The sequence below is a fragment of the Dromiciops gliroides genome, chromosome 4, assembly GCF_019393635.1.
Source record: "Dromiciops gliroides isolate mDroGli1 chromosome 4, mDroGli1.pri, whole genome shotgun sequence".
NCBI lineage: Eukaryota > Metazoa > Chordata > Mammalia > Microbiotheria > Microbiotheriidae > Dromiciops > Dromiciops gliroides.
Genome location: NC_057864.1, coordinates 105,238,563 through 105,265,108, shown reverse-complemented (window position 1 = coordinate 105,265,108; position 26,546 = coordinate 105,238,563). Strand labels below are relative to the sequence as shown.

Sequence of the window (26,546 nt, the reverse complement as noted above, 5' to 3'; positions counted from 1 at the left end):
TAGGCAAGGTAAAGAAAGATATAGATAAAAATTTAATTTTAAAAAATTAATTAATTATTTCCCCAGTTACATGTAAAGGTAGTTTTCAACATTCATTTTGTTTGTGGGGTTGTTTTTTTTTTTTTTTTTTTGGTGAGGCAATTGGGGTTAAGTGACTTGCCCAGGGTCACACAGCTAGTAAGTGTTAAGTGCCGGATTTAAACTCAGGTCCTCCTGAATCCAGGGCCGGTGCTCTATCCACTGCGCCATCTAGCTGCCCTCTCAACATTCATTTTTATTGTGTGTTGTGGTTGTTAACTCCCACGAGCCTGTGACCCTCCCCAACCTGGGCCATTGCTACTGGAGCCTACCTCCTGGTTCTCAGCAGTGGTGTAAAATTCAAGTTCTGCCTCAGCACCAGCATAGATCCCTGTAGTCTCTCTCCTGCCCAGGGCTCAGCCCACTCACCAAACTGTGAGCTTAGTTCCAGATGACACTGGTGCTTCAGCTGATTCAGAGGCTCTGGGGGTCTCCTTCTCTGGTGAGGACTTCCTGAGACTGGATCTATGTCAGGGTGACTGTGGGGTTGGGCCCGACTCCTGTATCAGCACAGCAGCTCCCTCCTTCTGACCTTCCAAGCCGTTCTTGGTTAGAAGATGATTTCAGCACATTCTTCTGTGAGTTTTGCTGCTCTGGGCATTTTCCTATGGCATTAATTTGGATGTTTTTTTGAGCGATCATGTCATGAGTTCGGGAGCTCACTGCCTTTCTTCCGCCATCTTGGCTCCCAACATTCATTTTTATAAGATTTAGAATTCCAAATTTTTCTCCCTCCCTTCCTTTCCTGCCCTCTCCACAAGATAGCAACCAATCTGCTATAGGTTATATATGTACAATCCACAAGTACTCTTTTTTTTAGTCTCTGTTCAATCAATATCAGTTCTTTCTTTGGAGGTGGATAGTATGCTTCATCATTAGCCCTTTGGGATTTTCTTGGATCATTGTATTAATGAGAGTAGCTAAGTCATTCACAATTGCTCATAGAACAATATTGCTGTCACTGTGCACATAAAATTTTTATTTTAAAAAAGAATGATTTTTGACTGACTTAGAATGCTGAGGATACCTGAACAGGATTTAAAAAACCATTTGGAGGGCAAGAAGAAGATCAAAGAAGGGATGGGACCACTGCATGGATAGATAGGATGATGTTAATAGACAATGGTAAGAACTCTTATTAATTAAGGATTATTTAACTTATTTTGCTTCTGATTTTTTTTCACTTTTACAAGGAGTACAGACTGTGGACTGGGAAGAATGCAAAAACATGGTTAAAGAGGAAGTGACAAAGTATCATATCATCTAGCTATCCTTTGTGAGATCACATATATGGGCCCAGACTAACTACATTCCCAGGCAGTGAAGAAACACTGGCAAATAAGATTGCTCAGGTCCTTTCAGAAATCTCTGAATATTGTGGAGAGAAGGAAAGGTGCTGCAGACCCTTTCATTAAAAGGAAGAAGGTAGAGTCTATAGGCTATGGATTTTTCTTCTATCCCTGCCAAATTTCTAGACTATATTATTAAAAAGGGTGGTAGATGAACATTTAGAAAGCGAAGTGCTTATCACTAAGTCATCATGGCTTTATTAAGACTGAGTTATGCAGGACTCATCTCAATTCCTTTGTTGACAGTATAAGTAGGTCTCAAACAATCATGTTCACATTTTAAGGAGGTCAATACCATACATACCACTGTTTATGGTAGCACTTTTTTGTAGCAGCAAAGAACTAGAAACAAAACACATGTCCATCCATTGGGGAATCACAAGTTGTAGTACATGAATAAAATGTGCTATAAGAACAGAGTGAATACGGATGAGCATGAGAAGATTTACATGAACTGATACAGAGTGAGGTCAGCAGAACCAGGGCAACAATATACATTAATGCAACAATGTAAATGGAAAAAAACAATAACAAAACAACTGAAACCAAATGCTATAAAATTATAATGGCAAACATGACCCCAAAGAAGGGTTATGAGAATATACCACAACCATTTGCAGAAATAGGAAATTATGGGTAAGGAATGCATTATATAATGTCAGACTTGCTTGATAGGATGTTAGCTTTGCTGAACTGTTTTTTATTCTTTTTTAAAAAATTCATTTTTATTTTTTGCTGAACTGTTTTTTATTCTTTTTTAAAAAATTCATTTTTATTCATAGGAATGGTACTCTGGGGGGAATGTATTGGGAAATGTAGGTCATATAAAAACAAAAGATGTCAATGAAATTTTAAAAAATCAACTTCAAATAAATACAGGATGGGGGAGATATCACTAAACAATTCCTATTTTTAAAAAATCTAGGGATCTCAGCAAACTATACAAGTAAATAATACGATATGATAGATGAAATCACTGATGCTCAAAGAGTTTAAGTGATTTATCCAAGTCTACCTGTCTATCAGGTGATTGAAAAACAAAGGAAAACACAAAGCAGTCCTCGTTCTATGCATCTACCTTGTGTGACAGTCGCAGAATAGTGAGAACAAGGGCAGAGGGTTCCGAGTTTTTAGATGATCTCTAAATATAAAGTTATTTGTTGGTCCCCTAAATAGTAGATCTTTGTCTAGTGACCATACTTGTCCAGTGGACGTACTATTAGAGGATCTAAAATATATCACAGTTGACATTCTTATTATAAATGACTGAAACTAGAATGCAAAAAGGTAGTTGCATTTAAATGAAAGGGTAGCTCTAAGGTTCTCCTTGGAGAGACAAATAAAAAAAAGGGTTGGTTTTATTGTGCATCCAAAGGCAACAAGAAATATCATTTCATGGGTCATTTAGTCATTTTAAATTGCAGTGCTCAGGATAAGCGTTTGCAAGAAGACCACCATGAAAAAAAATACTATGGCTTATGTGGCAACATCTGTTGCCAAAAATGAGAAGGTTGAGACATTTTGTGAAGGGCCTAATAAGATGCTCCAATAAATTAAATTAACATATACTTGGTGACTTCAATGCAAAGGTAGGTATAGGAAAGGAAAGTGGAAAACATGTTGAAAAATATGATTCAGGAGTAAGAAATGTGAGTGGTCAAAAGCTTTTAGATTATATAGAAGCCTCACATCTATACAAATTCAGCACTTGGCACAGTGCTCAGAACACAGTAGATACTTCATATTCTTATTGACTGAGTTACTATATATTTTGCATAATTTCTTCAAAACTAGAGTCAGGAGGCTTTGTACATAGCACCAAGTATCATCATTAACATGAAATTGGTTTTATTTTAACAGTCAGAAAATGACTGATTGCTGATGTGGAAGTTATTTCTGAATCAGTTGTCTATGGACAGACTTCCCACTGGTTAAAGTAATGATCAAAATCAATATCTAAGTATAAAAATAAGGCAAACATATGATGTGCAGTTGAGGTAATGTCAACCTGACCTATTTAATTAAATTTTTTGGTGGGGGGCAGGGCAATGAGGGTTAAGTGACTTGCCCAGGGCCACACAGCTAGTAAGTGTCAAGTGTCTGAGGCCGAATTTGAACTCAGGTACTCCTGAATCCAGGGCCAGTGCTTTACCATTGCACCATCTAGCTGCCCCCAACCTGACCTATTTAAACAACCTTTTGACATGTAGAATGTGAAATAGATAAAAGAGTAGACAGTAACATAGACTGTTATTATTTCCAGAGGAGGTTTAATTGATATAATAAATAAATTGTCACAAAGAATCCAAAAGAAGCCAGAAACCACCCCAGGCATCAAATGCTTAATTTCCTTGCCAGTAGATATGCCAGTCAAGGGCAATGCCTGTTTAAAAAATAAACACATTTGTAAGATCTTATAGAAGAGGATGGTGGTCAGGCTATAAGAAACATTGCCTGGCAAAAACATTGAAAAAGGGAAAGACAAGTTAAAAGAGAACTTGGTGAGGCACACATGAGTCACTCAGGTCTTTCTGACCCCAGACATAGTGTTCTATCCACTGTAACATTGAGCTACATCATAAAGCGCTTTTTGGCTGGGGGTGGGGGAAAACCATATATTATCATTTCTGCAAGTTTACAATTTCATTTAGTGAGCATAGGTTTTTCTTTCTAATTTTAAAATTTTACATGTTAATTTTATTCAATTTACAATCAACAGAATTTATGTATCTTAATATCAATAGGCCATATTGGAGATGCAATATTTCTTATTGATGTTTTTTTGCAATATTTCTTTTTTTTAATAAAGTATTTTTTTCCTGTTACATGTAAAGATAGTTCTCAACTTTTGTTTATACAAGCTTTCCAATTTCAAATTTTTCTCCCTCCCTCCCCTCCCTTCCCCCCTCCCCTAGACAGCAGGTAATCTGATATAGGTTATATATATGTATATATATATATATATATGCAATATTTCTTAATGGATACAAAGCTTACTTTGGAGTTAGGAAGACCTGAGTTCCAGTTCTTCCTCTGACATATACTGGCTGCATAACCTCTAGATAAATCAATTATTCTTCCAGTGGCTTTAAACAACTAAGACAGTTAATTACAGAGTTGCCCATCTATATTGGTAGAGGTGATTTCTTCATCAAGATTTCCCTGCAAAAATGAAATCATTGGCCTTTCTGGAGGGAAAAAATCCCCTCACATTTATTTAAACCTTCAAGGTTTACACCATTTCCCTCATCACAAGGCTGTAAGATCTTCAGTTAGGCAAGTTGGCAAGTTGTAATGGAGAATGTTCTAGATTAAGAATCAGAACACCTTGATTTTTATTTATTTATTTATTTTTTGGTGAGGCAATTGGGGTTAAGTGACTTGTCCAGGGTCACACAGCTAGTAAGTGTTAAGTGTCTGAGGCTGGATTTCAACTGAGGTCCTCCTGACTCCAGGGCTAGTGCTCTATCCACTGCGCCACCTACCTGCCCCTTTAATTTCAGCTATGCTGTTTATGAGTTGTTTACTTCTTTTAAAGCACTTTGCTTCTCTGTGACTCAGTTTCCTCAACTCAAATGAGGAATTTGGACTAATTGAGGTCTAAAATGCTACAATTCTATCCCCACTATCCAAATAAAGGAAATAGAATCTCAGAGATAAAGTGTCACAACTAATAAGTCATATAATAATCACAAAACAATAGGGATCAGCACTCAAACCCAGGTCAGTTGCTAATTTGACTATATTATGATTCTCTGGATCTTGTTTTGTTTTTTTCCTTTAAAAGTATTGGCTGGGGGAGAGCTGGATGGCACATTGGATAAAGCACCGGCCCTGAATTCAGGAGGATCTGAGTTCAAATCCAGCCTCAAACACTTGACACTACTGTGTGACCCTGGGCAAGTCACTTAATCCCCATTGCCCACCCTCCCCAAAGTCTTGGCTGTAGCATGTGTTTGAAAAATTAAAACAGGGCAGTATAAAATGATGATTTTTTTTTCTTTTTTTAGTCAGGCAATTGGGGCTAAGTGACCTGCCCAAGTAAGTGTTAAGCGTCTGAGGCCGGATTTGAACTCAGGTCCTCCTGACTCCAGGGCAGGTGCTCTATCCACTGCACCACCTAGCTGCCCCATAAAATGATGACTTAACTTCTGGGCCTCTGTTTCCTTAGCTGAACAATGAGGAGGTATGGGCTCTAAAGTCACTTCCAGCTCTAATGACAATCAATCAGTGAACAACCTTTTATTTGGTGTTTATTCCGTGACAATGCAGGTTATTTTCTTCTTTAAACTGAAGGGTGGACAAAAACAGCCTTCAAAGAGTTCACATCCTAATGGGGAAGAATATAAAGAACTAAAATAAAGATTGTAGAGAACGTAATGAGCCTAATGAAAAGATCTAGGTACATATAATATATGTAGAGGAGACAAAGTAACCTCAGAGGCAAAAGACATCAGCAGTGAAAGACACTATTTGATATTTTGGGGCAGAAATTGAGGGGCCTCTTTTATATAGCGATAATTTTAGCTGTCTGCTTAAAAAACCACCATTCCCCTGCTCTTATCTTTCTCCTCCCCCTACTCCTTTTGCCCTGTTTCCCGTTGACAGACTCCCTTTCCTTTTGGTGTTTAAATCAATGAATGCAAGGATACTGATGTCAGCAATGTATACTCCTGGGCAGTAAAAGGTACATTAGTCCCTATAATGTCCCCAATGCTAACAACTCTACTTCCTCCTGGATTTTTATAGAGATGTGAATTAGGGGTTACCATTCCTGGGCAGACAGACCGAGGAACTGGATAACTAACCCATGTACTCATTTGGAAGTTATCCCAGAGTCTGTAGTAAATGCTAACTCTGATGACCGGAGATCTAATCAGAACAATGCAATCCAATAACCCAATAAACATTCATTAAATGCCTACTGTGTGCCAGGTGGCAGCTAGGTGATAAGCGTACTGGGCTTGGAATCAGGAACACTCATCTTCATAAATTCAAATCCAGCCCTGGGCAGGTTACTTCACCCTGTTTGCCTCAGTTCCTTATCTGTAAAATGAGCTAGAGGAGGAAATGGCAAACCACTCCTGTATCTCTGCCAAGAAAACCCCAAATGGGGTCATGGAGAGTTGGACATGACTAAAGTGAACTTAACAAAAGATGCCAGGCACTGTGCTAATCAGTGGGGATATGATTAATAAAAATATAGACCCTGCCCTCACTGAGCTTGCGGTCTAGTTGGGGGAGACAACATATACACTATTCAGAGTTCTGAGACAAGAACAGGCTTACTGCAGGTAGAAAGCTATATAGAGAAACACATTCTCAATTTACGGCTCCCAGGAAAGGCTGCAAGAGGGAAATGTCACCAACCTTCTTTCTTAGAGAACACGATCTTTGTGGGAATCAATCATCTAGTTTCTTCGCTGGAACTCAGCCTGGGCCAGTTGTAATGTAGGAAAGAATGTTGAGATCATTCATTTCCCTCCAAATCATGAAAGCCTGGAAAAAGCAAAAAGCAATGAGTTAGGGTGGAAAGTGCCTTGGGTTTAGGAGCCAGGAGACCTGGCTATGGATTATAGTTTTGACTAAGCCATCTGACCACAGGCCAGGCACTTAACCTATGAGTCGAATGTTTTTCATCTGTAAAATAAAGATAATAATATCTGTGCTACTGGCAAAGTGTGGAGCAGTGTGACATGAATGGGAGCTTTTTCTTTAGGGAGGAAGGGGAAGGAGACCATCTTTGTGATTTCGTCCTTGTAAGGAGCTCTTTCTTGGGAAGGTAACTCCCATTCAAATTAGATCAACACCTGTTTTGCAATTTATTTGTTTTGTTTTTGGTTTTTTTTGGTGAGGCATTTGGGATTAAGTGACTTGCCCAGGGTCACACAACTAGTAAGTGTCAAGTGTCTGAGGCCGGATTTGAACTCAGGTCCTCCTGAATCCAGGGCCGCTGCTCTATCCACTGTACCACCTTGCTGCCCCTTGTTTTGCAATTTATAGTCCTAGAGAATTGCCTGGGCTGGGAGGTAGGGGCACTGAGAGGTTAAATAACTTGCTTTGGGTCACATAGCCAGGGTATGTCAGAGACTGGACTTGAACCCAGGTCTTTCTGTCTCACTACTACTCAGCATGAATATGAGCTGTTATACTAAAAGCAGCTGGGCAGGCTGGTATGTATTCTATACAGGCAGACCTTGATTTATGAAATAGGGTCTGTTCCTGAACTAGTGGCATGCAAATTAAATTTGCGTAAATGAAATCTTCCCTTCCCTTTCATTTGTTATTTCTCCAATTATACTTGTTCTTCAATTTGAAGTGATGCCTAAGGATTTAGCTTTAGATTTCCCAGTTGTCTTCTCCTAAGCCTCTTTGTCAAAGAGCTACTTTTCTTTTCTTTTCTTTTTTCTTTTTCTTTTTCTTTTTTTTTTTTTTTTTGGTGAGGCAATTGGGGTTAAGTGACTTTCTATGGAGAATAACTACCTACCTCCTCAGTGAGGCCTCCCTAGACTCCAGTGCTTGAAGGCCAAGGTCTCCCAGTGCATCTGGGGCCATTCCCAGTCGTCCTGATCTATATCTTGCCACTGGATCCAGATGGCTCTGGAGGAAAGTGAGGCTGATGACTTTGCACAGCCCTGCCTCACTTAAATCTAATTCACTTGCAAGTCATCATCCTCCTGATTTTCCAGAGCAAAGGAAGAAGGGTGAACAACAACAATTTTCTTCTTCTGTACTCTCTCAGCATTTAGAGCCTGTAGCTCTCATTTACATACCATCTTATATTGTTCATCATTGTTTTAATGGGTATATCTTTTGTCCCAAACAGGCTAGGTCATGTCCAAAGTCTCTAGAATTCTGTGATCTATGTGCTGTGAGATGCTCTGGGGGCAGAGTGGAGGCCTTTTTGGTACTCCTCAAATTACAGCCATATGCCAATTAAGGGTTGGATTTACGTCTTATACTTTTTCTGATTTTCCTGTACTACCTAGCACAGTGCTAGGCACACAGTAGGTACTCAAAAAAAATCAACAACTCATTTATTGATTGGTTGGTGAAATTGCTCTGTTTGTTTCTGAGGAACAGATCAATATAATAAAAAAACTTGAATTCCCAGCCACTTACTAGTTATATGACATTGGGCCAGTCATTTAAACTACATGAAACTCATATTGTTATTGGTAGAATGGAGATGATACCCATGAAGGGTAAAGATTAATTTATATAATTGATATAATGTGTGTAAAAGACTGACTACAACACACTGTGTGTCAGGCATTTTTTCCCTCATTATTTTGGAAATTTGGGTTTTAGTTATGCATTTTCTTCAAACAGGCACATCTATACTTATTGACAAGACAGTCTGCTTGGCTCCAAGTATGCCCTAGGTAGATTCTTAATAATCTCTTGTGCCACTTGAGCCTCTGTTGAAAATAATATAACAGCCCTATCCAATAAACATGTCAGGAAAGGTGAGATCTGACCAGTTGTAGAGTCAGTCTCTGTCTCTCTGTCTCTCTGTCTCACTCTCTCATCCCTTCTGGTGCTAAGTTTTTATTTATTTATTTATTCATCTATCTATCTATCTATCTATCTATCTATCTATCTATCTATCTATCTATCTATCTATCTATCTATCTATCTATCTATCTATCTACCTATCTATTCATTCATTCATTTCAGGGCAATGAGGGTTAAGTGACTTGCCCAGGGTCACACATCTAGTGTCAAGTGTCTGAGATCAGATTTGAACTCAGGTCCTCCTGAATCCAGGGCTAGTGTTTTATCCACTTTGCCAACTAGCTGCCCGCCTGGTGGTAAGCTTTTACACAAATACACACACACACACACACACACACACACACACACACACACTCTACTGTGCAGCTTGGCCAGTTATGTGAAGCAATGGATAGAGTCTGGGTCTGGAGTTAGGAAGACCTGAATTGAAATGTGGCCTCAGACACTTACTAGCTGGGTGACCCTGGGCACACTTAACCCCAATTGCCTGAAGGTATCTAGGGACATCTCTAGTTGTCCGGATGTCTATCTTGCCACTGGACCCAGATGACTCTGGAGGAGAGAGTGAGGCTGGTGACCTTGCACTGCCCTCCCTCCCTTAAATCCACTTCACTGCAAATCATGACATCACCCCAATTTCATGGTCCTCTTCAACAGCAAAGGACAAACAACAACTTTGTCAGGTACAGGACAAACTCAGTGACCTCAGAGGTCCTTTCCACCTGTGAGAGTCTGTGATTGTGTGAAGGACAAGAATTCAGAAAGACCCATCATCTGAACATTGGCCTTGACAACTCCTAACACTCCCCCAGCTGACGGCACTCACAGGGCGCCTCCCAGATACTTGAAGTATTAATATCAGCTCCTACTTCTATAGCCCCTATGGCTTTCAAAACACCTTCCTCAAGCCTAGGAGAGATAGTGAAAGTATTATTTTCCTCATTTACATATGAGGGAACTGAGGTGCAAAGAACTTTAGCCAGTCACATAGCTATTAAATATAAGAACCAGACTCGAACATGTGGAAGTTTCCATGTTTCCAGACTTAATTCCCAGGACATTCTCTTCAACACCCCCCCCCCCCCACACACACACACACACTCCAATATTTACACACATTTTCCCCAGTCAGTCCTTCCCTGTTGGGGTTGTTGTACCTCAATCTTTCTAGTCCACTTCCATGTGCTTCTAGCCTTTCTTTGTCCTTCCAGACCTCCCAAGTCTTATTTCCCACCCCACCACCCCTTGCTCAGCCCTTGCTCCTTGCCCCCTATGTTTCATTCCTCACACCTCCATTCTCTGTAGGGATATATCAGAACAGCAACTTCCCCCTCCCCAATCCCCCTTGCCCACCTCTGCCACCTTGGGGGGGATTGTTGATAGGAATGTTATCTACTTCTCAAAAGGGCAAGAAGAAACTTTATTGGACTGAGCTGCCTCCCCTTCAAACCAGCTTCCAAATTCATTGGCGATTTCGGGGGGCCTGTGCCTCTGTGGGCCAGGAGCCTGCTGTCCCTGTCGTTCCTGTGTGCATAGGTGACGTATGACCACTACATGTGTTTGGTTTTCAAAACGCGTTCACGTGCCTTGCAGGCTACCTGGTGTTGCGCTGAAGAAGACGGCTGATATAAATCTGTTCTGCCCGCGACCTTCTGTCCTCCCCCTCCCACCCACGCCTCAATCCGTGCGTCCCCTTTCACTGACACCCCAACCGCTCTGCTTTCCGATCCTTCTCCCTGGAGAGGAGGTTGATTAGTCTCGCCCCCGCCTCTCGCTGCGGGAGCCAACCAGGGGAAGGAGGGTCTGCCCCCCAAGACCATATATAAACCAGCCCAACCCAGCCCCGCCCCGCCCCGCCCCGCCCCGAAGAAGACCCGCAGAGTCCAGACAGGAGGCTCTGCTAGCCAGCAGCAGAGCGCGGACTGCAGCAGTGGGTACCTGGGGGTGGGCTCGGCCTGAGACCCACTGGGTCGAGAGAGGTGTGGGGATCCCCGCTTCGGGAGGCAGGGAGTTGGAGCTGGGCACTGGTGGAACAGCTTCCCAAGGAAAGTTGGGGGGGAGTGGAATTTAGGGGTGGGGGTGACTTTCTCTGCTTCCTGCTTGCTTACGCAGCACCCCACTGGTCCATTGATGGTTCTTTGGGCGCCTCTTCCCTCTTTATCTTTCCTTGAATCTCCAAGCTCATAGCCAGCTCTCCCTTCCCTTTTTGAACCTCTAAATACACACCCTGCCTCTATTTCCACTTCTCATCTATTTCCACTTTCATCTAATTCCTTTCTGTAGCAGTTTCTCCCCATCCGCAAACTCTTCTTCCTCTCCCTAATTTCTTTTCTTCCTCTTCCCCACTTTACGAGTCCTTTATTTGGAGCCACCTTTGTCCCATCTAGCCTCCCATCCTGCTTTCTTTCCATCCCCTGCCACCTGTTCACCCCCACTCCCTCAAACACCTTCATCTTCCTTACCTCCATCTCTCTCCTCTCCTTCCTTTCATTCATCCTCCTATACTTTGCTATACACCATTCCATGGATAACTTCCCTCTTACAACTGTCAACACGACCCCATGGAGCTCTCCCTTGCCCCCAAATGCCACCACACCCTGGCTGGGTCGGGATGAGGAGCTGGCCAAAGTGGAGATCGCTGTGCTTGCCACCATCCTGGTGCTGGCCACTGGGGGCAATTCAATGGTGCTCCTGGCCCTGGGCTGGCCAGGCCGCAAGCGCTCCCGGATGCACCTGTTTGTGCTGCACCTAGCCCTCACTGATCTGGGCGTGGCTCTCTTCCAGGTGTTGCCCCAACTGCTGTGGGACATCACCTACCGTTTCCAGGGGTCTGACCTTCTCTGCCGGGTGGTCAAGTACCTGCAGGCCCTGAGCATGTTTGCCTCCACCTACATGCTGCTAGTCATGACCTTGGACCGCTATCTAGCTGTCTGCCACCCACTTCGGACCCTCCACCAGCCCAGCCGATCTGCCTACCCTCTTATCATTGCCACCTGGCTACTTGCTGCTGCCCTTAGCCTCCCTCAGGTCTTCATCTTCTCACTAAGGGAGGTGAGCCAAGGCACTGGGGTGCTGGACTGCTGGGCTGACTTCCGCTTTTCCTGGGGGCTTCAGGCCTACATTACATGGACCACACTAGCCATCTTTGTCCTTCCCGTGGCCATACTTATAGCCTGTTACAGCCTCATCTGTTATGAGATCTGTAAAAACCTGAAGGGCAAGACTCAGGGTTGGGGAGTAGGAGGAAGAGGAGGAGGGGCTGTCCCGAGAGGGGGTGCCTCATTTCGGGCTCTAGCTGGGGACAGCCGGGGTCTGCCATCTCGGGTCAGCAGCATCAGTGCCATCTCCCGAGCGAAGATCCGAACTGTGAAGATGACCTTTGTCATTGTGTTGGCTTACATTGCCTGCTGGGCACCTTTCTTCAGTGTCCAGATGTGGTCAGTGTGGGATGAGAATGCTCCTGACGAAGGCAAGTGGGTATGTGTGTGGTTGTTGGGTGGGGGGAGAGAAGGTTGGATACCACACCCTTCCCCTGGCCATTGCCTCAAAGGAAAAGCTTTCTTCTGAGGCAAGATGGTGGGCCTCTCCAAAAAGCAGCCAAGGATTTACTGCCAAGATGTATATATCACGGTTAAGGTCTGCAAAGCCCCTTACTTATATTTTATTGGACGCTTACAACAACCGTGAGAGAGGTACCATTTTTATTTCCATTTTACAGATGAGGAAACTGGGTTTCAGAGAAGCTAAATGACATGGATACAGTCATGGAGCTAGCAAGTGTCCGAGGAGGGAGTGAAACCCAGGTTTTTTTGACTCTTAGTTCAGCATACTATCCACTACACCTGAGCTTCTTTCCAACACTGTGTCAGTACAATACAATGTACACTTACACATATAGGATTCAGCAGTTGTCCTCAAGAAAGAGATCCTGGGAAAGGAACCTCCTGAGGGCCTTTCAAGACCCCTTATAAACCAGAAGTGCAAAAACACTGGAGCTGAGTTCCCAGAACCTGGATCTAATCCTGGCTGCCTGTGGGACTTTGAACAAGTCATGTAACTTCTCTGAGATTCAATTTCTTCATCTGCAAAATGAGGGAGTTAGGCTAGGTGATCATTAAGGTTTCTTCCAGTTCTAAATATCATAGTCCCTTTCTCTCCCATAGCTGAGAACTCCTGGGAAGGAGGGTCATTTAGTTCAGTGGTATCAAACTCAAAAATGGAGGGGTGGGGTGGGGGAGGACTAAACCATACATTAGGATGCCTGCAGCTGCATGGTGACTTAGAAAACTACATATTAACATTATCTGTCTTCGACTGTACTTTTATTTTATTAAATATTCCCCAGTTACATTTTAATCTAATATAGGTAGATCCAGTTTATGGTTTGACACTTTTGATTTAGTTCATGCCCTCTCTCTGTCTCCTTAGAAAAGGTGAATTCACGGGGCAGCTAGGTGGCACAGTGGATAGAGCACCGGCCCTGGAATGAGGAGTACCTGAGTTCAAATCCAGCCTCAGACACTTAACACTTACTAGCTGTGTGACCCTGGGCAAGTCACTTAACCCCAATAGCCTCACCAAAAAAAAAAAAAAAAAAAGAAAAGGTGAATTCACAAAGTGGAAAGAGGAGACTTAGCAGTCAGGTGAAATCTGCATTTGAATCTCAGCTCTGACTTTACTAGTTGTGTAACCATGGGACAGTCACTTTGCCCCAACAAGACTAAGATTCTTCATCTGTAAAATGGGAATAATAATGCTTTCAATAGCTGCCTCCCAGAGTTCCTGAGGAAAGGAATCTGTAAGCCTCAATATTCTATGGAAAAGAAAGTTCAACCATCCTTATTGAAAAAGAGTCCCCTAGACCTCAGGATTCTGAGTTTGGAGGGTATGTGTTGGGAAGGGTAGAATTCAGAGTGGCATAAATTTCATTTGGAGGATGGAAAACAAGGGTCCTCCTCCTCCTCCTCCTCCTCCCCCTCAGTATATCCTTCCTCCACTTCCCTCAGGCCTTTGAAGTTAAACAGGGACAGGTACTATGATGCATTGGGGCTATTGATAATAACAATAATGAGAGCTGATAGCACTTTAGCATTCATTGAGCATTTTCTGTATAGTATCTCATTTGATCTTTTCTAATAACAATCTTGGGAGGTAGGTCCTATAGGAATTATCCCCATTTTGGGGGGGGCGGGGCAATGAGGGTTAAGTGACTTGCCCAGGGTCACACAGCTAGTAAGTGTCAAGTGTCTGAGGCCGGATTTGAACTCAGGTCCTCCTGAATCCAGGGTCGGTGCTTTATCCGCTGCACCACCTAGCTGCCCCCCCCCCATTTTTTAAGATGAGAAAACTGGGGGTTTGTGAGATCAACTAAAGGATCAAATGATCACAGATCTGGAACTAGAAAGGACTCCAGAGGCAATTTAATTCAGCTTCATCATTTTATAGATGAAGACACTGAGACCTAGGGAAGGTTAAGTGATTTTCTTAAGGTCACAGTGTTAAGTAGATAGGTAGGTATGGAGAGCAAGGGAAGGAGAGAGTGAGATCGAGAGCAAGTGAGTGATTGAGAGAATGAGAGAATGAATGAATGTTGTTGCTGTTCAGTCGTGTCTGACTCTCTGTGACTCCATTTGGGGTTTTCTTGGCAAAGATACTTAGAGTGGTTTGCCATTTCCTTCTTCAGCCCATTTTACAGATGAGGAACTGAGGCAAACAAGATTAAGTGACTTACCCAGAGTCACACAGCTAGTAAGTGTTTCAGGCCTGGCACTATCCAGTGCTCCACCTAGCTGCTTGATATATAGCATAGTATAATATGATTTATAACACAATACAACATAAAATAGCATAAAGATAAAAATAGTTTGTTGTTTAATCATGTCCAACTCTCTGTGACTACTTTTGGGGTTTTCTTGGCAAAGATACTTAGAGTGGTTTGCCATTTCCTTCTTCAGCCCATTTTACAGATGAGGAACTGAGGCAAACAAGATTAAGTGACTTACCCAGAGTCACACAGCTAGTAAGTGTTTCAGGCCTGGCACTATCCAGTGCTCCACCTAGCTGCTTGATATATAGCATAGTATAATATGATTTATAACACAATACAACATAAAATAGCATAAAGATAAAAATAGTTTGTTGTTTAATCATGTCCAACTCTCTGTGACTACTTTTGGGGTTTTCTTGGCAAAGATACTAGAATGGTTTGCCATTGCCTTTTCCACCTCATTTTACAAATGAGGAAACTGAGGCAAACTGGGTGAAGTGACTTGCCCAGAGTCACATAGCTAGTAAGTGTCTGAAGTCAGATTGGAACTCAGGAAGATGAGTCTTCCTGATTTCATGCCTGGCCCTCTATCCACTGTGCCACCTATCTGCCATACTGTATTGTGACACAACAGGACACAATGTGACAATACAATACAATACAAAAATATAGCTAATAATGATAAACGCATCCTGCACTGCAGCCCTCCTTGGATGCTGTAACATAATGTGGAAGTATCTTTGGGCTCACAAAGGTTAGAGAAGCAGAACATGAGTTTTGCTAGATCCTACCAAGCTGAACATGCTCTGAGTGGGGGCTAAGGGATACATTATGCATACATTCCCATTCTAAAACTCAGTCTAGCTAAGCTCATCAAGGTTCATAGGGCAGATTGGCCCCATGATGATGAATTTTTTTGGCTATGGGAAGTCTGAAAGATCATCTAAACTAGAGGAATTGTGATTGGTGGAGGAGGTGTCTACCACAATGAAATCAGTCAGGCAACAAGCATTTATTAAGTGCCTACTGTATGCTAGGCATCATGCTACCTGCCAAAAATCACAAACCACTAAAGTATTAAAATAGTTATAATCAGTATTAAGAATGAGTATGAGACCTGGAGTTGGAGGACATGGATTTGAATCCTGGCTTTGCTGCTCAGTTCCTATATTAATATGGTAGTAATAAAAATGAAAATGAAAGCTATAGAACTATAAAATTTAACAAAATAGAACATAAAACAATAAATTCATTAATAAAATAATTTGATAACAATAACAATGTTGGGTAGTGACTAATATAATAATATATAATATGTATACCATATAAAATGATAAAATAATAAATAATAAGATAATATATAATTTATATAAAATAAATGACTACACCAGCAACTAGGTGGCGCAGTGGATAGAATGCCAGACCTAGAGTCAGGAGAATCTGAGTTCAGATTTGATCTCAGACACTTAACTAGCTGTGTGACCCTGGACAAGTCACTTAATCCTGTTTACCTCAGTTTCCTCATCCCTAAATTGAGCTGGAGAAGAAAATGGCAAACCACTCCAGTATCTTTGCCAAGAAAATCCCAAATGGGGTCACAAAGAATCACACAAGACTGAAAAATAACTCAATAACACCACTGCCACCACATATAAACTATATATATTTATATGCATAAATATAGACCATATATATCCACAAATATACAAACTATACACATAAATAAGTGAATAAATATATATACATACACTCTTTCACACATATATTTAGTAACTGCATTATACTATTATAAATAAATTATTTTATTTGACTTCACTTTATACTTCACTGTAGTGGAAAGAGTGTTGGGCCTAGACTCATAGGCCAGAGGTTCAAACCCCAGCCTTGCTACTTTGTTCCTATAAGACAATGGACAAGACAATTTCCTCATTGGTATAAAGAAGGGTTTGGATTAGGTGACCTCCAAGTTCTCTCCTAGCTCTAGCTCCATTCTTCCATGATCTTAGGCCAGGTTATGAAACTAGACTTCAGCCCTTATTAGCTAGGGTGACCTCAGTTTCCCCATCTTTAAAATGAGGATAATAATCCTTGCTCTTGACACACCTTACAGATGTTACCAGGAAAGTGCTTTATAAACCTTAAAGCCACATACAGGGTGGTCCCCAAAGTCTAAAGCTTAAAACCCTACTAGGACTTTGGGAACACCCTATATCAACGTGAATTGTTCAAATGTTGTTGTAGTCATTATTATTGTTTGCACCAGCCCCAGAACTTGACAGTTCTGGCTCTTCCTCCTCCTCCGATGATGATGATGATAATGACGACGATGATAAGGAGGAGGAGGAAGAAGAGGAGCACATGCTTCTTTGTGCCCCAGCACATAGTATGCCCTTAATGAATACTTGATGACTGACTGACTTGAAGTTTTGCAAAGCACTTTTCATATGTCATCCCATTTGATTCTCACAACTACCCTACAGGTAGGTGATATTATTATTCCCATTTTACAGATGAGGAAACTGAAGTGTAGAGAGCTCAAAAGAATTGCCCAGGCTCACACAGCTTTTTTTTATTATTATTTTTTTTATTAGCGAGGCAATTGGGGTTAAGTGACTTGCCCAGGGTCACACAGCTAGTAAGTGTCAAGTGTCTGAGGCCGGATTTGAACTCAGGTACTCCTGACTCCAGAGCCGGTGCTCTATCCACTGCGTCACCTAACTGCCCCCTCACACAGCTTTTAAATGGCTAAGGTAGGATTTGACCTGGGGCCTTCCTGATCCGTGTCCAGCACTTGTTGACCATGACCCCTTACTGTCTCTGTGCTCCTCCTTTAGCAGACTCTACCAATGTGGCTTTCACCATCACCATGCTCCTGGGCAACCTCAGCAGCTGCTGCAACCCCTGGATCTACATGTGCTTTAGCAGCTACCTGCTGCCTGCTCCAATGCGCAACCTCTCCTGCTTCGGGCAGTCTCGAACCAACCTGAAGAGGGAGCTCTCCAATGGTAGCCTCTCCAGCCGGCGAGTGGGCCACCCTCCTCACCTCAGCCTCGTTGGGAGCGCCCAGCCAGAGGAGAACCTGAAGGATTCCTTTGCTCCCAACCAAGATACCATTACTGAGACCAGAGCCCTCTAGAAGAATCCCCGGAGGGACAGACAGCACCCTTTCATTTTGGGGGATAGCCATGTGTCCATCCCCCAGACTTACTTTTTTTTTGTTTTTGTTTTTGTTTTGTTTGTTTGTTTTTTTGGTGAGGCAATTGGGGTTAAGTGACTTGCCCAGGGTCACACAGCTAGTAAGTGTCAAGTGTCTGAGGCCGAATTTGAATTTAGGTCCTCCTGACTTCAGGGCCAGTGCTCTATCCACTGTACCACCTAGCTGCCCCACCCCCAGACTTACTTAGTACAAGCTGGGAGAAGGGTAGGGATGAGTTTAGAGGGACTCCCTTTTCAGGTAGAAATTCTAGCTGCACCATCCAGGGGTTCTATGTCCTCCTGGGGTGCTTCAAACATATGCATATTTAGGATGACCTGATGTGACTTTGTCTCTTCAACCTAGTTCCTGCTGGTTCCCCTCATCCATTCTGGAGCCTAGAGATTCAGTCCTGTACAGCAGACCCCACCCTCTCCTTCACTGATTTTTTTTTTTTTTTTAGTGAGGCAATTGGGGTTTAGTGACTTGCCCAGGGTCACACAGCTAGTAAGTGTTAAGTGTCTGAGACTGGATTTGAACTCAGGTACTCCTGACTCCAGGGCCGGTGCTCTATCCACTGCACCACCTAGCTGCCCCTCCTTCACTGATATTTCAAAACTTCCAGAAGTCTCTGGTTTGACTGATGGAGGTCCTTCCTCCACTTTAGCTTGGTTGACAATCTGAGCAGTGTTCTGGCTAAAGAAAGAATGCATTGTCCTGGGGTCAGCCTGAGGACAAGTTTCACCAAACTTCATCCAGATCAGAGACATACAAGCTCTCACTAGGCCTGTATTCAAACCCTTTTTACCCTGGTGTATGGGGTGTTCAGGGAGGTCTAGCCCCTCTGGTATGAGGGCTGCTCATCCACCTCTGGTGGCTACCCAGCACTCAACTCTCACCTGTGGCTCCGAGAAGCTGTAGCATGCACAAGGGCCACACCTCAGTAAACCTTATCAACAGACGGGTTAAACTAGGTTGAGGGTAACCAGCAGGCCTCAAAACTGTCAGTGAGTAAGGGGGTGTCTACCCAAAGCATGTGAAGACTTCTCCCAGCAGAATGGGCAGATGAGAACAATTTATTCCAACGGCTACTAAGATGGCTGAAGCAAGAGCTGTGGAACATTTAGAGCTTGGTCAGGCATCAAAGAAGCCAAGGTCACCCACTGCATCCCGGGTCATTGCCAGTCCTATTGACTTTTGTTCTGCCACTGGACTTCAGTGACTCTGGAAGAGAGAGTAAGGCTGATGACTTTGTGCAGTTCTGCCTCACTTAGATTCAATTCACGCATGAGTCAAAGCATCACCCCATGATGTCACAGGTCCTCCTCAGAAATGAAGGACAAACAACCACAACCCTGCTAGGTCTTGCCAGAACTTGTGTAGACCCTACCCCATAACCATTTGGAAGTTCCAGTAGAGGAGGATGTTAGTGTGTCTTTGATCAACTCCAAGCTTCAGTGGTGATGGGAGATCTCATTGTCTCAGACTCAAGGTTGGCATGACCAAAGATCAGCCCAGGTCTGATTTCTGGAAGAATGTCAAACTTAAATGTGACCAAAAGGACCAGAAACTCAATGGTGTTGGCTCTTGGCTAGCACTATAGGGGTTATACTGATTATTTTTATTTTATTTTATTTTTTTTGTGGGGCGATGAGGGTTAAGTGACTTGCCCAGGGTCACACAGCTAGTGTCAAGTGTCTGAGCCTGGATTTGAACTCAGGTCCTCCTGAATCCAGGGCCATTGCTTTATCCACTACGCCACCTAGCTGCCCCCCAGGCGTTATACTTATAAAACTAGAAAGGTTATAGGGTATTTTAGATCTGGAAGGGAACTTAGATGCCATCAAAGTCCAAGCCCCCTCTTTTTATGTATGAGGAAACTGAGTCACAGAGAGGCTAAATGACTTGTTTGGAGTCACAGACCTAGTAAGTATCTGAGGTAGGATTTGCTGATTCCAGGTCCAACATCTGAGCCACTATTCTTTATTCTTGGGAGTAGGTAAGATGAAGTGGGAATCAGCCCACTATGAAGCCTGAAGGAGCTTGCTTGAATCTTTTAACAATGGAATTTACAACTGAAAGGGGCCTTGAAGACCATAGTCTAAAGCTCTTATTTTATAGAGGAACAAAATAAGACCCAGAGAGCTTAAGGTTTGCTCAAGGTCATATTAGTAGTCAGTGGTGCACCTGGGGTTTGATCTCTACTGTCCCATATCCAAATTCAATCTTTTTACGTCACCACCCTGAGTTAGGAATGAGGAACCTGGTGTGATTCTCTCCTTAGACGAGGTTGCAGGGGAGGGGAAAGCTGGGTGGCGCAGTGGATAAAGCAATGGCCCTGGATTCAGGAGGATCTGAGTTCAAATCTGACCTCAGACACTTAACACTTACTAGTTGTGTGACCCTGGGCAAGTCACTTAACCCTCATTGCCCTGCCCCCCACCCCCCAAAAAAAATAGAAAAAGAAAAAGGGAAAGGAAATTAAAAAAAAAAAGAAGTGGTTGCAGGAACTGGAGCCATTCAGGAAAAGAAGACTGTGGGGAAATGGAACCCTGATGAAGGAGGAAAAATGAAGGGGTCAAGAGGCTCATTGTGGCAAGTACACTGGGTTTGGAGCCAGAACACCTGGGTTCAAACCCCATTTATGCTATTTACAACTGTATCTGTGTGACCCTGGGCAAGTAATTTGCTTTTCTGAGACTTATCTGTAAAATGAGGTGGTGGGAATAAATGACCTCAAAGGTCCCTTCCAATGAACTCTAAGTAGGGATTCAGATACCAATGCTCTAAACACTTTGAGGAGCAGCAAGGGGGAAGAAAGGATAACGATTAAGCTTTGGGAGCTATGTTCCAGTGTAAGGAGGACTTCCTAAGCACAAGAGAGAAAGAGAGGGATTTCTTCAGCTCCCGTCAAGGAAGCCTTGAGCTGAACCTCTTCTACCTGTCTCATGCTTGTTCCTGATGGGGCCTGGGTCACTGCAACCTCTGGGTCTGCCCTGAATAATCTCCTTACCCCTAAAGCAGGGAGTCTAGATCCTATCCCAGAAGCCTGGGCAACTGTGGGACATCAAGATTCTTGAAGTAATTATGAAGGATAAAAAAAAGGCATTGTGAATTGTACTGATGTGATTTAAGATGGGTGTGACCTTTGAAAGGTCAGAAATGATAATACAAAATAGACATTCACTAGGCTACTCCAACTAACTTTGCAATAGAGAAAAATATTTTCATAGTAACAACTCTCTTACTGTTTGGGGAGGAAACAATGGTCTTGTCCCTGTCAGCAGCGCTGATAATTCTGGCTCCTCCTTGGGTCAGATTGGCCAACCTTGCCTTGGAGCAGTGGTTCTTATCCTGGACCTCTCGGCCATCTAGTGAAGCCTTCGGAGCTCTTTGTAGAATACCATTTTAAAATGTATAAACTAAAATACATAGGACTTCAAAGGAAACCGCTTATATTGAAAGATAGTCATTAGAATAAATTTTCTTGACAAAACCAGGTTCATGGAGAACTGATCTCTGTAGACAGGGCTAGAAAGGCTACTGTGAAGGATGAGTCTCTGACCTTTCGCTGCTCTGATCTAGCCTGCCAGTTGATGGCTGCTGTGAATTAAAGAGGAATCAGCCATTCTGCCTCTAATACAATTAGAAGCTCCTGACTCTTTGGACAGACTCCTCTGCCCCACGCTCCCTCCCATCCCTTTCCAATAAGATTTTGATTACAGATGGTATTGCTTTTAAAATAAAATTAGGAGCTTTAGTGTCAGTGCCACCTCAGGCTTTATTTAAAGGGGAAAAAAAGCTGAATTCATTTTATGGGGCAGTGGAAAGATCCATGGCTTTAGAGATAAGACGTGGGTGGAGTGACTGGGTGATTGCTCTAATGACTCTTCCTCTCTGTTTCATTTTTCTCCTCTGTAAAATGCAGAGTGGTACTGGATGACCTCTGACTCCTGAATCAGACATTGTATGACCCTGTATGTGTGAGTTCTCCCAACATCTCCATCTGAGGATGGTGTGAATACCAAAAGCCAGTTGTATCAGGCCTGCATCAGTCCTGGAATCTTGGTTTGAGACAGTTTTCACATTTGCTCACTGAGATGTAATCCTCTTTGTCCGTCCGGTCATATTGGGTCTCTTATCTCTTGTCTCTGCCCATATTAATCGAGCCTCTGAGACCCTTCCTGACCTTCCTCAACCTCCCCAGGCTGCTTTTCAACTACAGTTTTCCTTCTTATTGGTCAAGAAGTCCTACATTTAATGACTACTGGCAGGCGGGTCTCATTCCCAAGAGGTATGCTTTAATTGCTCTAGAACTAGGAGAGCCAAGACTAATACAATATTATTCAGCTATCTGAAAATAAGGCCCAGGACCAAGGATTAGGAAATCATGCACCCCACCATCCACTGAAGTGTCCCTGGGCCACTATAGGGAACATATTTGGTATGTGCTCAATCAAGCTTTTAGAGTTAGAAAGTACATTAGAGATCACCAAATTCAGAAGTGTCATATTTGCTGGGCAGATTGCATGCAGCCCATGAAGGGCCTAACCTGAATAACTGTGTACTTGGAAAATGCTTAATAAGATAAATAAAAATACAATATACCATGTTCAGTTGCATCTGACTCTTTGTGACACCATTTGTGGTTTTCTTGACAAAGATAATGAAGTGGTTGTCAAAGACAAACAGGGTTAAGGTTAAGTGACTTGCCCAGGGTCACACAGCTAAGTGTTTGAAGCTGGATTTGAACTCATGAATATGAGTTTTCCTGATTCCAAGCAGTGCTCTATCTACTGTACCACCTAGATGCCTTATACAATATAACATAGATAATGTTAATTTGTTTTTTCTAAGCCAATATGTTGTCTCCAGAGATTTGTTTCTGAGTTTGAAACCACTGATCTAGCTTGACTTCCCCCTTGCATTTTACATATAACCTGTGTTAGCTCTTGTCCCAAGCTCTTGTCTTGGGTTCCAGAGCAAGATGACTTCTCACCCTCAGCACTCTAGGGTAGGTATCCCTGAGGGATAGGAGCTGATTCTTTAATGCCATTGGCCTGAATCCCCACTGGTGTGTGTCACCCTAAGATTATCAATTGACCATCATTTAGTCAGCCAACCCTAAGCAGCTTTTAGGAGGTACTTTTCATTAAAAACAATTGGTACAAAATACCCCCCAAAGTCTGTGACAGACTCTTCCTTTTTTTTTTTTTTTGGGCAGGGCAATGAGGGTTAAGTGACTTGCTCAGGGTCACATAGCTAGTAAGTGTCGAGTGTCTGAGGCTGGATTTGAACTCAAGTCCTCCTGAACCCAGGAATGGTGTGCTATTCACTGTGCCACCTAGCTGCCCCCTGTGATAGACTCTTCTACGAATACTTACAGAATCCTGGGGAAAGTGGGCTCTAGCTTAGGGGGGGGCACATATGGCAAAAGGATGATTCATAGTTCTTGGTTGCTGGAAGAAGTTCCCCATAGGCATGTTTTATTTTTTTGACTTTGTAAAGCTCTAAATTTATGTCCTGCTGTCCCCCACCCCCTTTTCTTTTTCTTTTCTTTTTTTTTTGGTGGGGCAATAGGGGTTAAGTGACTTGCCCAAGGTCACACAGCTAGTAAGTGTCAAGTGTCAGAGATCGGATTTGAACTTAGGTCATCCTGAATCCAGGGCTGGTGCTTTATTTACTGCACCACCTAGCTGCCCCCCCACCCCTTTTCTGACCAGTGTGTGTGTGTGTGTGTGGGGGGTGTGAAGGAAGCCAAAGATGGTATTAAAGCCTCTCCTTCCCCTGAAAGAAGGTCCTTTTTAGGGGTTTAGCTGGATGTCTTTCATTTGAAAGGGTAGAACAAACCCCTGAGGAGCAAAGATAGAACTGAGCTGTGACAGAGAGGGAGATGTGGAGGATACTCAAATCAGTTCTGAGAAAACACTGGCTCTTTCCTCAACATCCCCTCCCCATGCTTGCTGTTCCACAGACAGACACTATAATATAACCTACTGTTTCATATCCAGACGTTTCCAGTAACTAAATCTTCCCTCTACCACAAAAACACCAGTAGAAATAGTTAGGCAGAAAGCCCAAATGTTAGAAATTTTCCTAACTGGGAGTCCAGAGCATTGGCAATTGAACTGATGAACTTTTTTTCTTCTGATAAAGTTCCTATAGGTAAGGAACCACGTAGACTTTAGGGGGCCGTTACATTATTCCTAGGCTTAAAGGAAATCATTAGTGTAACAGAGGGTTGAGATACAGATGAGGAAACAGGTGTAGAAAAGTGAATTGAATGGCCCAGTTACACAGGTAGGTAATAAGTAGCAAAGTCGGAAGCTTTTCTCCAAGAGAAGTTGAGAAGATGTACCTTCCTCCCTTCTTTGCAGAGATGGGGAATTATGTATGTGGAATATTGAATATTCTGTTAGACTTTGTTGAAGTATTCCCAAACTGTTTTTTGTTCTCTCATTCTTTGCTGCAAGACTATATAGCTGGATGAGTAAAGAAGGGAGGAGACATGGATTAGGAAATGAAAGTGATGTAAAAACAAAAAGTATCAAGAAAAATTTAAAAACGAAAATAAAAAGACAAAAATAACAGGGTCAAGATCTCAACCCAAGTCCATTCATTCCAAACCCAGGACGCTTTCTATGATATCATGATTGTTGAGGACAATTCCTCAGGCAGGCTCTGGAGGCACCTAACTGGGGTCACCACAGTTCTATGGATCCTGCTGGGTAAAGAGGAAGAGGAGGAATGTAGAATTAGCATGACCCCCACATCAAAATCATGATGGGGGTAATGTTGTGTTATAGAAAGAATACTGGATTTGGAGTCAGAGAATGTGGCTTCGTGTGTCGTTTTGTCATACTTATTTGGGGTAGAGAGGCAGAATCTCTTTTCTTCTCTGGGCCTCAGTTCCTTCATCTGTCAAATGAGGAGCTTGCTAGATCAGGATGTTGAAGGAACTAGGGAATTTAGCCTTGGCAGCAGGGAGAAGGTTGAGAAAGGAGGGGAAGGAGTTAAGAAAAAGAAATGGTATTTTATATTTTTTAAAAAGAAGAAAACCAAGTTATCAAAATAAAAAAGGAAAAAGGAAAATTCACAACAGATGATGAGGAAATTGTTACAAAGCAATTTCAACCAATTATATATCAACACAAAGTGATCAACCCATTAAGTGAATGACTACCTAAAGAAATGGAAAAAATCCTGATCGACAAAATAAGAAATCGAAAATTTGAATAACCTGATTTTAGAGAAAAGAAATCAATAAGCCATAAATTAACTCCCAAAGGGGTGTGTGTGTGTGTGTGTGTGTGTGTGTGTATTTACAGGTGAATTCAATTTATAATAAAGAGGTCTGAAGTTTTGAGTATAATTCTAGCTTTCTGTTTTACTATTGTATGTGAAAATGACCATTTTATTTTAAAAAAAGTGAATTCTATCAAACATTCAAAAAACAATCCACTCTTATGTTACCTAAATTGATTACCTTTTCTAAAATGCTTTCTATTTTCTTTGTATATATGTTGTATGTACCTAATTATTTGCATATTTTCTTGATTATTAGAATGTAAACACCTTGAACGCAGGGACTGTTTTTGCCTTTCTTTGTATCCCTTGTTAGCACAGTGCTTGGCACATAGAATTTAATTAATAAATACTTGTTGGTTTTATTAACTGATGGATTTGCAAAAAAAAAAAAAAGACAATAAGACAATAAGGTCTTAATGAGAGCAGCTAGGCAGCTCAGTAGATAGAGCACTGGCCCTGAAGTTGAGAGAATCTGAGTTCAAATCTCAATTCAGACACTTCCTAGCTGTGTGACCCTGGGCAAGTCACTTAACCCCAATTACCTTAAACATCCGGGGCAATCTCCGGTCATCCTGATGTATATCTTGCCACTGGACCCAGATGACTCTGGAGGAGAGAGTGAGGCTGGTGACTTTGCACAACCCTCCCTCATTTAAATCTAATTCACTGCAAGTCATGGCATCACCTAGATGTCAGGGTCCTCTTTGAACAAGAAGGACAAATAACAACAGCAACAACAGCAACGAATGTCCTTCCTCTTTCTTCCCCTATGCTATAAAAGTTTACTCTGCAAAGGCCCACCTCTAAGTTATATATACCATTGTGTGAATTTAAATGAGTGTATTACAGCTCCCAGGAATATTTTTTCTTTTTTTTTTTTGTGGGGCAATGAGGGTTAAGTGACTTGCCCAGGGTCACACAGCTAGTGTCAAGTGTCTGAGGCCAGATTTGAACTCAGATCCTCCTGAATCCAGGGATGGTGCTTTATCCACTGAGCCACCTAGCTGCCCAATATTTTCATTTTAAGCCTAAACTCTCTGCAGAGCAAAGACTGTGTCCCTGATTAATCCCATTTAATCCACTGAGAGGAATTTTAGGAATCATCTTGCAGTTAGGGAAGATTTTTGTTGGAGAGAGGATGGGCAAAGAAAGCTTCATCTTCCCGCCCACCCCCAAATCATAACCAGGCGTGAGGCTAGCCTCACCTAAAAAAATACAGAAATAGCATGAATGGTAACATGGGATAGGAGGTTCTGAGGAATTAGAGCACATTCATCCTCCTCCCCCTCCTTTCAACCCACTCCAAAGGAGAGTTAACAATTGGTTCCTAGAG

The 26,546-nt window shown here is 42.5% G+C and overlaps 1 protein-coding gene across 1 annotated transcript; it reads left to right on the top strand.

The window, feature by feature from the left end:
- The first annotated feature begins 11,468 nt into the window (after positions 1 to 11,468).
- AVPR1B (arginine vasopressin receptor 1B) lies at positions 11,469 to 17,848 on the top strand. Its single transcript, XM_043964033.1, has 2 exons — positions 11,469 to 12,414; positions 17,550 to 17,848. Exons 1-2 carry the CDS (start codon positions 11,469 to 11,471, stop codon positions 17,846 to 17,848), a joined length of 1,245 nt encoding a protein of 414 aa, XP_043819968.1.
- The last annotated feature ends 8,698 nt before the right edge of the window (positions 17,849 to 26,546 follow it).

What these genes read in the sequence shown, in the direction of transcription:
- AVPR1B (XM_043964033.1), top strand. Translation starts at nt 11,469, where the DNA reads ATGGATAACTTCCCTCTTACAACTGTCAACACGACCCCATGGAGCTCT. An exon ending in TGAGAATGCTCCTGACGAAG is followed by an intron (nt 12,415 to 17,549) that starts GCAAGTGGGTAT and finishes CTCCTTTAGCAG; the next exon opens with ACTCTACCAATGTGGCTTTC.